A 14,526-nucleotide genomic window follows, 5' to 3' on the forward strand; every position below is an offset into this window, starting at 1 on the left:
CCGACACCTCCTCATCTCCTCCGCTCCCATGTTTTCTTTTGTGTTGCCATAAGTTAGTCTCTCTGCGTTTCTGCGCTGGGCTAATGCTAATGCTAATGATAATAATGATAATAAAATGGCGGCTTCACAAACGTTTTTGGGAGTTTGACGGGGCGTGGTTTGCAATCCGTCCAGCCAATCAGACACAGGAACCTTTTTCTCCCACGAAAGTCCCTGCTCTCTAGCAGAGACTGAAAGGGGGTAAAAAAAAGGTTCTCGTGAACTCATTTAGTTCCGGCTCTTTTTGGTGTGAACGCAACATTTGGGAACTATATCAGAACTAAAGTGGGAAAAGTACTGCGGTGTGAACGCGCCTAATGGTGCTCTAGGAGGAGATTCAGGCGATGATAAGAGGGGGGGGGGAAATAGTGGCTCTGGAGCATCCTTCCTCGACATTGAGAAACACCCTCTGTCCAACATTGATTTTAAAAACTTGCAATAGAACTACAACTCCCAGAGGACTGCTACTCTTGGAAGACTACAACTTAACTCTTTTCCCCACGGGATAAATTAAGAAAAGTGTTCATAATGAAACCTCAACGTTAGGTCTTAAAGATAAGTATATATATAATTACATTAAAACAAATGAGTTAACCTTAAGGGTTGGACCAAGGCACGTAAATATCCTAGGATCTTTTTTAAAACCACAACTTCTTGTAAATAAGAAACACTTTCTTTATTTTGAGAAATGTCCTGAATCAGAACATTTCCTTTCCAGAAAGAAAACCCAGAAGCGTTGTGAGTTTTTCTGATAATGTGTATTTCAATAAATAAACATTAAATGTACACACAGTCATTGAAGTAAGCAACAGGATGGATGAACATGCACAGTGAGTACAAAAGCACCACGAGCGTCAAAGAAACAAAGTTTAACAAACGTTTAGAAAGTCTCTAAAAGCGTACGGTGCCAACGGTCTCATATCACGTGTCTTTAAAGCTGCTCTTCAGCGTGACATACATTCAGACACTACGTCAGTAACACTGAGGGGTGTGTGTGTGTGTGTGTGTGTGTGTGTGTGTGTGTGTGTGTGTGTGTGTGTGTGTGTGTGTGTGTGTGTGTGTGTGTGTGTGTGTGTGTGTGTGTGTGTGTGTGTGTGTGTGTGTGTGTGTGTGTGTGTGTGTGTGTGTCAGTGTGTGTCTCAGTGTGTGTGTGTCTCTGTCTCTGTGTCTCAGTGTGTGTGTGTCTCTGTCTCTGTGTGTCAGTGTGTGTGTCTCTGTCTCTGTGTGTGTCTCTGTGTCTCAGTGTGTGTGTGTGTCTCAGTGTGTGTCTCTGTGTCTCAGTGTGTGTCTCAGTGTCTCTGTGTATCAGAGTGTGTGTGTGTGTGTGTCTCAGTGTGTGTGTGTGTCTCAGTGTCTCTGTGTCTCAGTGTCTCTGTGTCTCAGAGTGTGTGTGTGTGTGTGTCTCAGTGTGTGTGTGTGTGTCTCAGTGTCTCTGTGTCTCTGTGTCTCAGAGTGTGTGTGTGTCTCAGTGTCTCTGTGTCTCAGTGTGTGTGTCTCAGTGTGTGTCTCTGTGTCTCTGTGTCTCAGTGTGTGTGTCTCAGAGTGTGTCTCTGTGTCTCTGTGTCTCAGAGTGTGTGTGTCGAGGTAATTAAAGTCATCTTTATAATTGAACCTCTAATCACTGATTTTGGCGTCTCCACATTTCGTCTTATTTCATATTGTTGGAAGTCAAAGTGTCTCAGGCTCAGATTCAAGGCGTCACAGAGGGAGGAAACTTTACCGACAGAAAACATCCGGAAGATTTGATTCCCTTTTTAAAATAATTTCACTGTTTCTTTTGTTCTTTCTTCAAGTCTCCTCCAGTTCCTTTAATCTGAGCTTCAAACTAAGTCAAACTGACGCTGAGTTTCTCTACTTTCATGTCGTAGTGGAAAAAAATAGTAATGTTTTTTTAATTACAGATTAAAGGTTAATAAAAAAGAATACAGTGTCAGGATAACGGTACCACGTCCACACGGCGTTGAAGCTTGCTGGTGGGCGTGGCTGGCACGCGACCAACAACCAATCACATGAATCTCCCGCCCCGGACACACGAGCACGCGGTTTGATTGGCTGGTGTTTCCGTCGACGCTTGAAAAGTTGGACTTTTCTCACCTTTCGAAGCGACGGGACCACAATGCAGTTCGGGAAAGCGTGACGTCACCCCATTCAAAGTGAATGGGAAGCGTCTCCGTTGAATCACGCGACGCTGCCGTGTGGACGGGCCGTCAGAGGTAAGATTTGGGGGAATACAATTCTTAATATTTTTAGAGTTAAGTCATTTTTTCTGTGTCTTTTCAGAATAAAATCATTTTCAAAGTAAAATTCCCCTTTTTTTGTATTTAATGATTTCATCCTTAGAATACATTTGACATACTATTTGCTGGTTGTGCTTCTTCGTTGGTATTTCAGCACTTTTTTTCTACCTAAATAATGACATTTAAATCTAAATATTCTGTTTTATAGACAGATTTCCTTCGTTAGTCTCTGAGAATATACGTGTTAGTTAAGTGTGTAAATAATAATAATAAATATGAATCCTTCCACAGAAGCTTCCTCTACGTCCCGTCGTTGCAGATTTATATAAAAACAAAGAAGGATCTGGAGTGGAGGCGTCTGCGTGAGAAAAGCAGCGGTTATTATTTACAGAAACACACGATCTCCACTTCCTGTCCAGAGTTCAGCCAATCCCTCCGCTTCCTGAGGTCATGTGACGCAGCAGGAGATAAAGAAGTAGAAGAAGAAGAAGAGGCACTTCCTGAATGGCTGGTAGTTCTCCTGGTGAAGCAGGGGTGTTTGGTTATTGTAGTTCTTTTGTGAGTTGCAGTCCTCCGGGTGAAGCAGGGCTCTGGTTGTTGTTCTGTTTTTTTTTAAGGATTTGTAGTTTCCTGGAAGTTGGTTGCAGTCCTCTGGGTGTTGTAGTCCTCTGGGATTCTCAATTAATGAGGGTTGCAGTCCTCTGGGAGTTGTAGTTCTATTGGTGCTGTAGTTCTCTGGGTGCTGTAGTTCTCTGGGAGTTGTAGTTCTCTGCTGCAGGAGGCACTTGGTGGAGACGAGGCTCTGAGGAGCTGCTATGTCATCAGGATCGGCTTCTGACGAACCTCCAGGATATCTGAGGGGATCAAATAAAACAGGTCATTTATAACCACTCCTATAAAGGGTGGGTGTGTGTGTGTGTGTGTGTGTGTGTGTGTGTGTGTGTGTGTGTGTGTGTGTGTGTGTGTGTGTGTGTGTGTGTGTGTGTACCTGCTGTGATGCGGTGCAGTGGCAGGGTAACGTAGGTCAGGTGGGAGAACAACAGGAAGTAGTCATCGGTTCGGTTCAGTTTGAGCCAGGATCCGACCAATGAGCGGCCGGTACCGGAGAGAGAGCGGGAGCGCAGGTTAGAGGTGGCGTGCAGCTCTGAAATACACATAAATATATATCCATATAATTATTCATGTTTATATTAACAATCATCTTTACTAATTAAAGCTGGAAACAAATCCTGACAATAGTTACTACTTCCTGTTTTGTGAGGTCTTTAGTTCAGCCTTTTCTAATGAATACTTTTTGTCAGGACTTTTCTGTTGACTCCTTCAAAATAAAAGCACAAAATTCAGCATCTTCTAAGGCAGAGGGTCCCAACCAAAGATCGCAGGGGGGGCGATTACAATGACATAATTGTAAAGCAATACATGATTGTCACTAAAAGCCTTGTCTCTACATTACAATAAAATATAAAAAATAATTGATTAATTAATTTGAATACAAATTCAAGTTAGTATTAAAGGCATAAAAAGACAGAAAGTATAATTCTTTCTTTAATAGAAATGTTTCTTCTGCCTGCAAAGTGTCCAAACCAGGCTTTTCTGGATAAGCGCATTTCTAAAACACAGTCATCGTCCATGCCGGTTTCAGATTATTTGTCTCAGTCGCTCCGATCAGATCGGTCTCCTCCATTTTGTAGATTATTTACGTCTTTTGAATCCACATAAACACATCGGCAGAATCCGGCTCACTTTGAGCATGTGTTTTAAACAGTTTGATCCCTTTGTGAATTGTTTCCACTTGCGCCGTCCTTTAATTTATTCATACAGCGGGAATCCAAATGAATGAATCCTGAGTCCAGTAACCATCAGAGTCACTCCAATAGAGCTCCTTAGTTACGCTCTCATCCTCCTTTAACACAACACTTCACATTCATCCAGTTTGTGACAGGAGTTGAAGCATTTTGAGACTTTGAAACTTGAATTACCAACAGGAGTCATTTGGGGGGGCTTTGGGACAAAAGGTTGGGAACCCCTGCTCTAAGGCATGCTTCAAAAATAAAATTGGAAACTTGCCTTTTTCTAAAGAATACTACAAAATAAAAGCACAAAAAAAACTTTTTCTAATCAATCCTTCAAAATAAAGTTGTTGTGTGTGTACCCTCGTCCTCCTCCTCCCTGAAGAACTCTTCGCTGTCATTGGCCGAGTGACTCTTCTTCATCTCCGCGCAGCGACTCCTCGGGATCTTCCTCCTCAGAGACGGGGAGAAGAAAGAGGGGCGTGTCCTCTCGGGGGTGGGGGGGGTGCTGAACGACGTCACCTGACCACAACACACACACACACACACACTACTTAAAATACACATTAAATAAGTATATTTACTTTCACTATTCTGCCTAGCAACAGTCGAAGGTTATGAGAATTATTCTAACGAATGCCCAGCTCTGTTGTGATTGGTTAGCTGGCTGGCTCTGTTGTGATTGGTTAGCTGGCTGGCTCTGTTGTGATTGGTCACCAGCTCAGAGATGTCCCGCCCCTTAGCCTATATAATAATATTGAGTTTCAAATTTCTTCAAAATAAAAGTAGGAATGAATTCTCTCTAATGGCTCCTACAAAATAAAAGCAGAAATCATTCTCTTTCTAAGGAATCCTTCAAAATAAAAGGAGTGTGTGTCTAGTTTCTTAAACTACATTTTGTGATAACACTGACATACTTATATTTCAGTGAGGGCTCGAGTACTTCCTCCAACTCAAACTGATTGTTCCTTTTAGATGACCCGTCTCCTAAAGTCTGCTCAGCTGCTGCTCAGTCTCCGTCGTCTGAGAGAGTGAATCATGTGTTTCCTGAGAGTCAGTCTGTAAAGAAGTCTCTCAGCGTTTATTATTCATCTCGACCTCATTTCAGTTTTCGCTCTGAGCTCAAATGAAACGTTGAGTTTATTCTTCTGTTTCCAGACGGACGCAGACAAACAGGAAGTGAAACCAAATCTCCTAAATCTGCTGACAGGAGGTTTTTTGAGGTGATTTAAAATCAGCTGATGTAATGTGTTTTTATGTTCAATGGAAACGACAACAAATACGGCTTCAAGCAGAATGATTGGTATAAAAACATGTTTTGCATTTTGGAAATGACCTATTTAACAATGCTCTGCAGTGATTGGAGATTTTGGCATCACAATATGCACAGATTTTTGCATATTTGTACAAAAAAAGTCCCAAAAAGTCAAAACAAAGTGTGAAACATTTTTTTTCCAAGTGGAACACAAAGAGGAAACGGGTCCAGAAAAAGTGGGAATAAAAATGTGTAAAAATAAGTGACTAGTCCCTCCCACAAGGGAAGCATGGAGAGACGCAAGGAAACCACGAGAAGCATTTTAAGAGCAATGGAGAACCGCAGTGACGCGTCCTAAAACCCGGAAGTAAACTCGACAAAAAGCAATGAGATCTCTCCATAGGATTTAGGAAAGTAGCTGGAAATCAGGTCTGTGGTTGAGACACATTGAAGAGACGGATCACGTTTTGTTCAGCCGGATAATCTCCACACGTCTACTTTCATAATTTTATAATCATAAATCTAATCTCCAGAAGCTAAATGCTAACGTTAAGCTATAAAGGAGCTACAGCCGAGTCCAGCAGCACGACTTCAACGTCACGCCAACTTCAGATCCATGTTCAAACACACAGATTCTAGATGGAACGAGTTGAAGCGTTTGTTTGAACAGTCTGCAGGAGGCAGGGACTTGCTCTCAAGCAGAACAGAAACTAACTTAGAGGAGTGTTCACGTGTTCGGTGTAATGACGTACAACGACCTCCACGACTTCTGTAGTCCTATTCAGCCACTTGGTAACAACCATCGTTTCTCAGACACGTCCACTCTTCAGAAATCACCAGTGGGGTCACTGCTGATGATTTAATGTAGAACAAAACGTGATCCGTCTCTTCAATGTTTCTCAACCACAGACCTTATTTCCAGCTATTTTCCTAAACCCTACGGAGAAATTGCGTTGCCTTTTATCGAAGGAACCGGACGTGGTAAAACTGCTAACTTACTTCCGGGTTTTAGGACGCGTCACTGCGGTTCTCTATGGGGCGTCGTTGTGATGACGCCGCACAGCTGATCGTCTGACAGCAGCCAGATCAGTGCATGCACTGCATCGTCCAATCAGTGAGCGATACACAGTAAGGGGGCGGGGCGAGAGTCTGAGGATTTCACCAGCGGTCTGGTAGTTCCTCGATCCTCCGGCAAAAATAAGGCCACTGGGACGCTCCTCAAGACGGCGCAGACAAATCAACTTCCGGTGATACGGAGACCGAGGAACGAGGAAATGAAAAATAACCGAAGTGAGTAACCCTAAGTAATACCAGGTAACCCTAACCTTTATCCAACACACTGCATGAGGAGCCTTTGTTTCCCTCACCCTCTCACGCAGCGTTAATAAGTGAGGTGCGTTTGTTTCTCTCACCCTGCGTTAAGAAGTGTACATTAGGTGTGTTTGTTTCTCTCACCCTCTCGTGCAGCGGGGACACCTGGTCCTCCTCGGTGCCGCAGGGCGACGTATCCCCGGTTGGGACTCGGCTGACGGCCATCTCCGCGTGACCTTTGCCCTGCGGACCCTTCATCCTCACAAACTCCATGTTGTTGTATTTATAGAAACCGAACGACATGCGCTGAGCCATCTTCGCCGCCACGCTCACCTGCACACACACACACACACACACACACACACACACAAGCCTGTTAGTACGTTAGCTCACCTGCAGACACACACACATGTTTATTTACACACACAGGTAATATAAATATTAGAACAGATGTTATATTATTTTTATTTCATCTTATTAGTTTATTGTTCAGTAGAAAGTCGTACATTTTCCCTCCAAAAACTGTTAGCCTGTTAGCACGTAAGCCTGTTAGCACGTTAGCTCACCTGCAGACACACAGGGGGGTGGTGGGTTTATTTACACAGGTAGTACAAATATAAAACACATTTTATTCAGTTTTATTATTGGAATTATTTTTCCCTCCATATCTTTGTGTTCAAAATGAAAGCAAAACTGTTAGCTCCTTAGCCTGTTAGCTCCTTAGCCTGCTAGCCCGTAAGCCTGTTAGCTCCTTAGCCTGTTGGCTCCTTAGCCCGTAAGCCTGTTAGCTCTTTAGCCTGTTAGCCCGTTATCTCCTTAGCCTGTTAGCCCGTTATCTCCTTAGCCTGTTAGCCCGTTAGCACGTAAGACTATTAGCTCTTTAGCCTGTTAGCTCTTTAGCCTGTTAGCCCGTTAGCTCACCCGGTTGTCGTAGACCTTCTTCAGCGCCTCGTATCGGATGGAGCCCTGGAAGATGACTCCCTGGAAGGTGTTGCTCTTATCGCTCGCAACCAGCTCCACACACACCATCTCCCCCTCGCCCACCGTCATGTCGCTGAACACCTGCACACACACACACACACACACACACACACACACACACACACACACACACACACACACACACACACACACACACACACACACACACACACACACACACACACACACACACACACACACCATTTTTTAAATTTCAATTTTTCATAGAATTGGCTTTTTTTCTTGAAAATTAGAAATAAGTTCGAAACAAAACAAAAATTCCAAATTTCACTTTTTTTCAAAACTTTCTTCTCAGAATTGTATTTATTTTTCAGACTGGTCAGAATGGTAAAATACGAACAAACACCTGAACAGAATTGAATATAACTCGTGGTCACCTCCTCGAAGTTGTCGATCATGAAGAAGATGTTGGGGTAGCTCATCTTGGACTCCTCTCCTTTGCTGTCCATGGCGTGTTTGCTGGGAGACGCAAACACCTCCTGTGGAGAATCATCATTATTTTATATTAATGAGTGAATAAAGTCCGATAAAGGTCATTATTGAAGAGTTCAGACCTGGCATTTCTTCTTGTGGATGTGGATGTCTCCAGCGTCTGAGCGCGTGCAGACCGCACACGTCACCACGTAATCCAACTGTAAACATTATCATAAAATCAGTGAACGAATATCAATATACATCTTCTTCTGGAATACAGTCATTTTCTTACGGCCATTAGAGAGCCGAGCCGAATGATCCGGCTCACTAACGTAAAGAGACAGTATCTATAAGGGGAAAAAATCCCATCAATATTTATATATTTAATATTTCCACTGTCTTTTTATACGTTTATAGACATATTTAAATTGTACTTATTATTCTAACTAGTTATTTTGTATTGTTAGGATCTCTGAAGGAAACACTTTAATAAATGCCGTCACGTTATTTGTACGGCATCGTACGGTAAAATGAAAATGTGTATTTTCAAAGTGTGAAACGTGTGACCTTCTGGAGGATGAGGTTCAGGTACACACTCTCCTCCCAGTCGATGTCGGGGTCTCCGAGGCCCGGAAGCTTCTTCGAGTCCCTCCTGTACACCTCCACCTCCACCTGAAACACACACACACACATTTAACCATCACACACACATTTAACCATCACACACACACACACACACACACATTTAACCATCACACACACACACACACACACACATTTAACCATATCACACACACACACACACACACACACACACACACACATTTAACCATATCACACACACACACACACACACACACACACACACATTTAACCATCACACACACACACACACACACACACATTTAACCATCACACACACACACACACACACACACACACATTTAACCATATCACACACACACACACACATTTAACCATATCACACACACACACATTTAACCATATCACACACACACACACACATTTAACCATATCACACACACACACACACACACATTTAACCATATCACACACACACACACACACACACACACACACACACACATTTAACCATATCACACACACACACATTTAACCATATCACACACACACACACACACACATTTAACCATATCACACACACACACACTATATTTTCTGCTTTAAAACAGCCTGAATTATATTCAGGGTTTTAGGACTCATAATGCTGAGTCATGTCTGTGTCTCCTCCTCCTCCTCCTCCTCCTCCTCTTCTTCCTCCTCTTCTCTCCATAATTAAACGTCTCTGTCTGGACTCTAGGTATATTATGGTCTGTATTCCCTGTCACGCTGCCCCCTCAGGCCTCAGGCCCCCCACACCATTGTTCTGGATCCAGGTTGAGATAAAAGCATCATTATCTCTCTCACACACACACACACACATGTTAAAGTGTGTGTGTGTGTGTGTGTGTGTGTGTGTGTGTGTGTGTGTGTGTGTGTGTGTGTGTGTGTGTGAACAGAGAACTGTGTGTCTACTAGACAGAGAGGGTGATCTTTAAAAAAAAAAAAAAATCTAATTTATAGGTTTTTATTCAATATTTGCGTTTTTTATCAGCATTTAAAAAACTCAATTTCCCAGAAGCCCTCAAATCACCGCTGGTTAAAAGTTCAAATGGGGCTGGGTTCATATTTAATGTTTTAAAACTCTTTGTTATGATTGATTTATATACGTTTATATAAATGCGTGGCACCGTAACCCAATCATTCAAACAGCTGCAGGTTTCCACTAATTGACTAACCAATTAAATCTCTGCCTGCAACTCGTTATAGATCACATGTTATTGATCGATCAGCTGACCTTCTTTCCGTCGCTCAGGTCGGCGCCCAGCTTCCGGCGGACGTAGAACAGCATGTCGTCCTTCAGAGGAGCGAACTTCTCCATGAAATACGTGGAGAACATCCAGGTCCAGAACACGATGCGGTCGTCCTTAAAACAGCCTGCGGGGACATATAATACATATATAATAAAATAATATATATATATATAATAAAATATAATATATAATACATATATAATAAATAAATAATAATAAACATAATAAAATATAATATTAAATAACCTGTAAAAATATAAAAATGTATAATACTAGATCATAAAACTAACTGCATGGAAACACGATAATAAATATTAAACCAGAATAAAACACAACAGTTTACGTTTATATTAAATACCAGAACACCCTTTTCATAACATTATATTAACCACTTAATTCGGTATTCGTTAATTAAATTATGTAATCCTTAATTTATTTATATTGTATAATTCAGTTTTATTAATCTAGCTCTTTAACTAATTTTATAGCCTTTTCAAAGTATTATTTATTTAAAGATTTAGTCATTTATTCATTGTATTATTATTTATATATATTTTAATGTATTTATCTTTATCTTCAAAGTATTCAGTAAAGTGTTTCTGCACCAAGATGAATGGAAAACATTTCACGGGAACAAATTGCATTATGGGTAATCTAATTGAATGTGTCTGTGAGGCTTAACGAGGTGTGCTTTGATCCACTTTCATTTAATTGAAAACACCAGAGCAGGAACAGGAGAAGGTCAACGTGTCGGGGGGGCTTTTATTCTGAAAGGGTGCCAACAGCACTTCCTGTTCAGGTGGTTCACAGGATTCAACATTAAAATGCAAACTAATTATAATTATTATTATTAAATGAAAACTGGGTATTTTTTAATAAATAAAAGTTTAATTATGTCCTATTTAATATTAAAAATAAATGTGGTTAATAAATGGTTGAAATAAATAAATATTTAATAAATAAAAACATTATAAATGAATATAACATATAGATATAAATCAATTAAAAAGGCGTAATTAAAATATAAATAGATCATTAAATACATGTCAATTAAAAGATAAAATAAATAAGTACGAAATACATTTAAAGAAATTTAAAATGTATGAAATAAAGTGAAACATTTTTAAAATACACAAATCAAATGAAAGATAATAGATATGTAATAAATCAGAAAGACATGAATAAATGATACTCAATCTAAAAATAGAGAGACATCCCATCCTCCGTGGAGCAGAAATAACCACTCAATCAATACGGCTCATTTGGAATTTGAACGATTAAAACCTGATCAACGTTTCAGCAACGACCACAGAATCACTCTCCATCAATAATCTGCTCTCAGACCACACCGCAACAAATATTAAATATTCAGCAGAGGGGTAAAAAAGTCTGAGCGTGAGTCACCATGCAGACACTGAAGAGAGAGAGAGAGAGTGTGAGTGAGTGAGTGAGTGAGTGAGTGAGTGAGTGAGTGAGTGAGTGAGTGAGTGAGTGAGTGAGTGAGTGAGTGAGTGAGTGAGTGAGTGTGTGTGTGTGTGTGTGTGTGTATGTGATTAAACCTCATCTCCCTGAAGTGTTTCTAGAAAGATATAGTATGAGTACTGTGTCTCTGATCTTGTTTATAAGATATAAACAACAACAACAACATGACGCCGTAAACAAGATGTCTCCTGACGTAAACAACAACGTGACGTCGGAGCTCCGTAGAAACAAAGCTGTCTCTCCGTCTGACGTCTGTTTGATTCTCAGATCTCTGGAGGAATTACACCTTGACCTGTTACCCTCTGATAACCTGTTTGTGTGTGTGTGTGTGTGTGTGTGTGTGTGTGTGTGTGTGTGTGTGTGTGTGTGTGTGTGTGTGTGTGTGTGTGTGTGTGTGTGTGTGTGTGTGTGTGTGTGTGTGTGTGTGTGTGTGTGTGGCCCTGCAGGAGAATACAGATCTGTAATAAAAACATCCCTACGGAGATATGTAACTTCTTGTTCGAGGAAAGTGGCTTCGGGCCGTCATGATGACTCGTTGGTGTCGGTCACATGATCAGCTTTTAAAAATCATACTTATATTAGGAGCTGTTTCCATGTCATCGTAGACGTTCAGCATGTCTGATCGGTGGTTTCGTGTTTCTTTTTGGACATTTTGAGTATTCTTTAGGTCTTTTTGAATCAGTTTATAGACCGTGGTAAGTGTCTGTTTTTGGGGTCTCTTTGCGTCTACCCAACAACGTATATCAGCTGTCACCTCAGACACATCGTCTGCTTAATATCTGCTCTGCTCACTGGCGGCCTCTCCGCTCTGGATCCTCTCATGCATGTGTGCACGAGTATAACCGTGTGTTCGATGAACCTGTATCATGATGCATGTCTATACAAAAACAGAGTGGAAAACTGAATGTCCCTCTCGGGGGATCAATAAAGGTCCATCTTCTTCGTATATCCAGTGTTGCCTGCTCTCCTGCAGCCTGTCCCCCCTCTCTAAGACCCTCTCTCCCGGCATATAAACCTTAACAGACCCCCTCTCTAAAGCCCCTCTCCCCCGTGTTAAAAACCCCCTCTCCCCCGTGTTAAAGACCCCCTTTCAGACCCCCTTTCCCCGGGGTTAAAGCCCCTCTCTCCCAGGTATATAAACCTCACCGCACACCCCTCTCCCCGGTGTTTCAGACCCTCTCTCCCCGGTATATCAACCTTAACAGACCCCCCCCTCTCCCCGTTATATAAACCTTAACAGAGCCTCTTTCCCCGGTGTCAACGCCCCCCTTTCGGACCCTCTCTCCCAGGTATATCAACCTTAACAGACCCCCTCTCTCCCCGGTGTATTAGACCCCCTCTCCCCGTTATATAAACCTTAACAGAGCCTCTTTCCCCGGTGTCAACGCCCCCCTTTCGGACCCTCTCTCCCCGGTATATAAAACCTTAACAGACCCCCTCTCTAAAGCCCCTCTCTCCCCGGTGTATAAACCTTAACAGACCCCCTCTCTAAAGCCCCTCTCTCCCCGGTGTATTAGACCCTCTCTCCCCGGTATATAAACCTAAACAGAGCCTCTTTGCCAACGCCCCCCTTTCAGACCCTCTCTCCCGGGTATATTCCTCACCCAGGCCGCTGATCTCCTGCCGGCCGCTGATCCGGACCCTTTCCTCCGCGATGGCCTTCAGCATCTCCAGCAGAGACCCGTCTCCCTCCGCCTGATCCTCGGAACTCAACCCGGGGAAGGACGCCATCTCCGGGCGGCTGGGACCATGAGGATCCCCCGGTTCCTCCGCAGGTGTTTCCCGGCGAGAGGGGAGCTGTGTAGCCGCTGACAGGAGCTGAAAGTCGGGCTTTTTTGAAGGAGAGGAGAGAGACTGTGGAGCTGCTGATGGAAACACCCCTCACACTTCCGGTAACAACACGAGGCTTTTAAAGGGACAGAAACAGCGGTGTTACAGGGAGGGAAGTCAGCTGGATTCTTTAGAGCCAGGAAGTACAGGGTAATAACTAAATAATAATAATTACAATAACATATTTAGTAAATAATAATATTTATTTAAACAATACAAAAATAATGGCATGGCATTTTTTAAATTATATTTTAAATGTAAATAAAGAACGCAAGTTAATTAATGGATTACATTAAATCAAAGTTATTTAACAATGTTTCTGTGAAGATAAGTAGTAAAATTCTCCCTTATTATATGTAAAACAACACAATGGGAGCTTTAATATAATAAATGCAGGTGTAAACCAATATATACAGTCTATGGTGTAAACACAAGTCTGGGTGATTTAACTAGATTCAAAAATATACTTAAACGTTTTTAAAGGTTAAATATAAAGGATTCGATTATTTGTATTTGTCATTTGATGATATACCGAGGTATACTACAGAAAAATAAGAAGTAGAATCCGGGTCCGCTGTCCTCCGGTGCTCAACGGGTCTTAAATCAAGCGCACCCGTGTTATCATTGCTGTTAGTCGGTAGGAGGAAGCCGGATAGTCCCCGCCCGGCTGACTTGTCTGACTCAAAAACTAACTACAGATAAAGCTTACATTAGGTCAAATGTAGGCTTTTAAACCAACTTTTAATACTTTAAAATAGCGGATTAAATAACGGAATCTATTAGAAGAGTTTCGGTGCCTCGTTGGAGAAATTAAACAGTTATTTAAGGTGTTTTATTACCTGTCTGCTGCTTTAATCTCGCTCATTTTACGTCCGTTGGAACAACTGTGCTAATGTTGTGACTGGTATAATGACGTCAGGTTAACGTCAACGGCTCTTATGTTTTGACCGTCTCTAAATACTTATAATTACAAAATAAACGGTGACAAAAAACGTCTGTATTTCCCAATCAGGTCACATGAGTTAGCGGGTGACAGCATTCTTCGTCACACCGGTGTTACACCACTCCAAACTCCGCCCGCCTGAAAGGGAACCTCTTCGTCTATTAAACAAACGCACCCTTTGTTTTAAGACAAAAGATGACGTCATTGTCTCATAATCTCCCGACCGTGGAAATAATATGGATTTAAAGAGACCTTATTTTATTTTTATTTAATCATCTGATTTAAGTTTAGTTCAAATATAAATAAAAAAGTCAACATTTGGTATAAA

General features: G+C 41.8%; 1 protein-coding gene across 2 annotated transcripts; it reads right to left on the reverse strand.

The window, feature by feature from the left end:
• Positions 1–775: 775 nt before the first annotated feature.
• On the reverse strand, positions 776–14,329 carry kiaa0930. 2 transcript variants are annotated; one of them, XM_079654567.1, is made up of 11 exons: positions 14,095–14,329; positions 13,030–13,331; positions 9,928–10,067; positions 8,616–8,714; positions 8,189–8,266; positions 8,012–8,113; positions 7,554–7,694; positions 6,777–6,965; positions 4,429–4,588; positions 3,265–3,420; positions 776–3,130 (listed from the first exon to the last, which is right to left on the reverse strand). In XM_079654567.1, exons 2-11 carry the CDS (start codon positions 13,154–13,156, stop codon positions 3,090–3,092), a joined length of 1,233 nt encoding a protein of 410 aa, XP_079510693.1. In that variant the 5' UTR covers positions 13,157–13,331; positions 14,095–14,329; the 3' UTR covers positions 776–3,089. The 2 variants fall into 2 exon arrangements, with proteins under 2 accessions (XP_079510693.1, XP_079510692.1); XM_079654566.1 differs by having other exon boundaries at positions 8,616–8,720; positions 14,095–14,328.
• Between the last annotated feature and the right edge of the window lie 197 nt (positions 14,330–14,526).

Source organism: Notothenia rossii (genome assembly GCF_949606895.1).
Source record: "Notothenia rossii genome assembly, chromosome: 10".
Taxonomy (NCBI): Eukaryota; Metazoa; Chordata; class Actinopteri; order Perciformes; family Nototheniidae; genus Notothenia; species Notothenia rossii.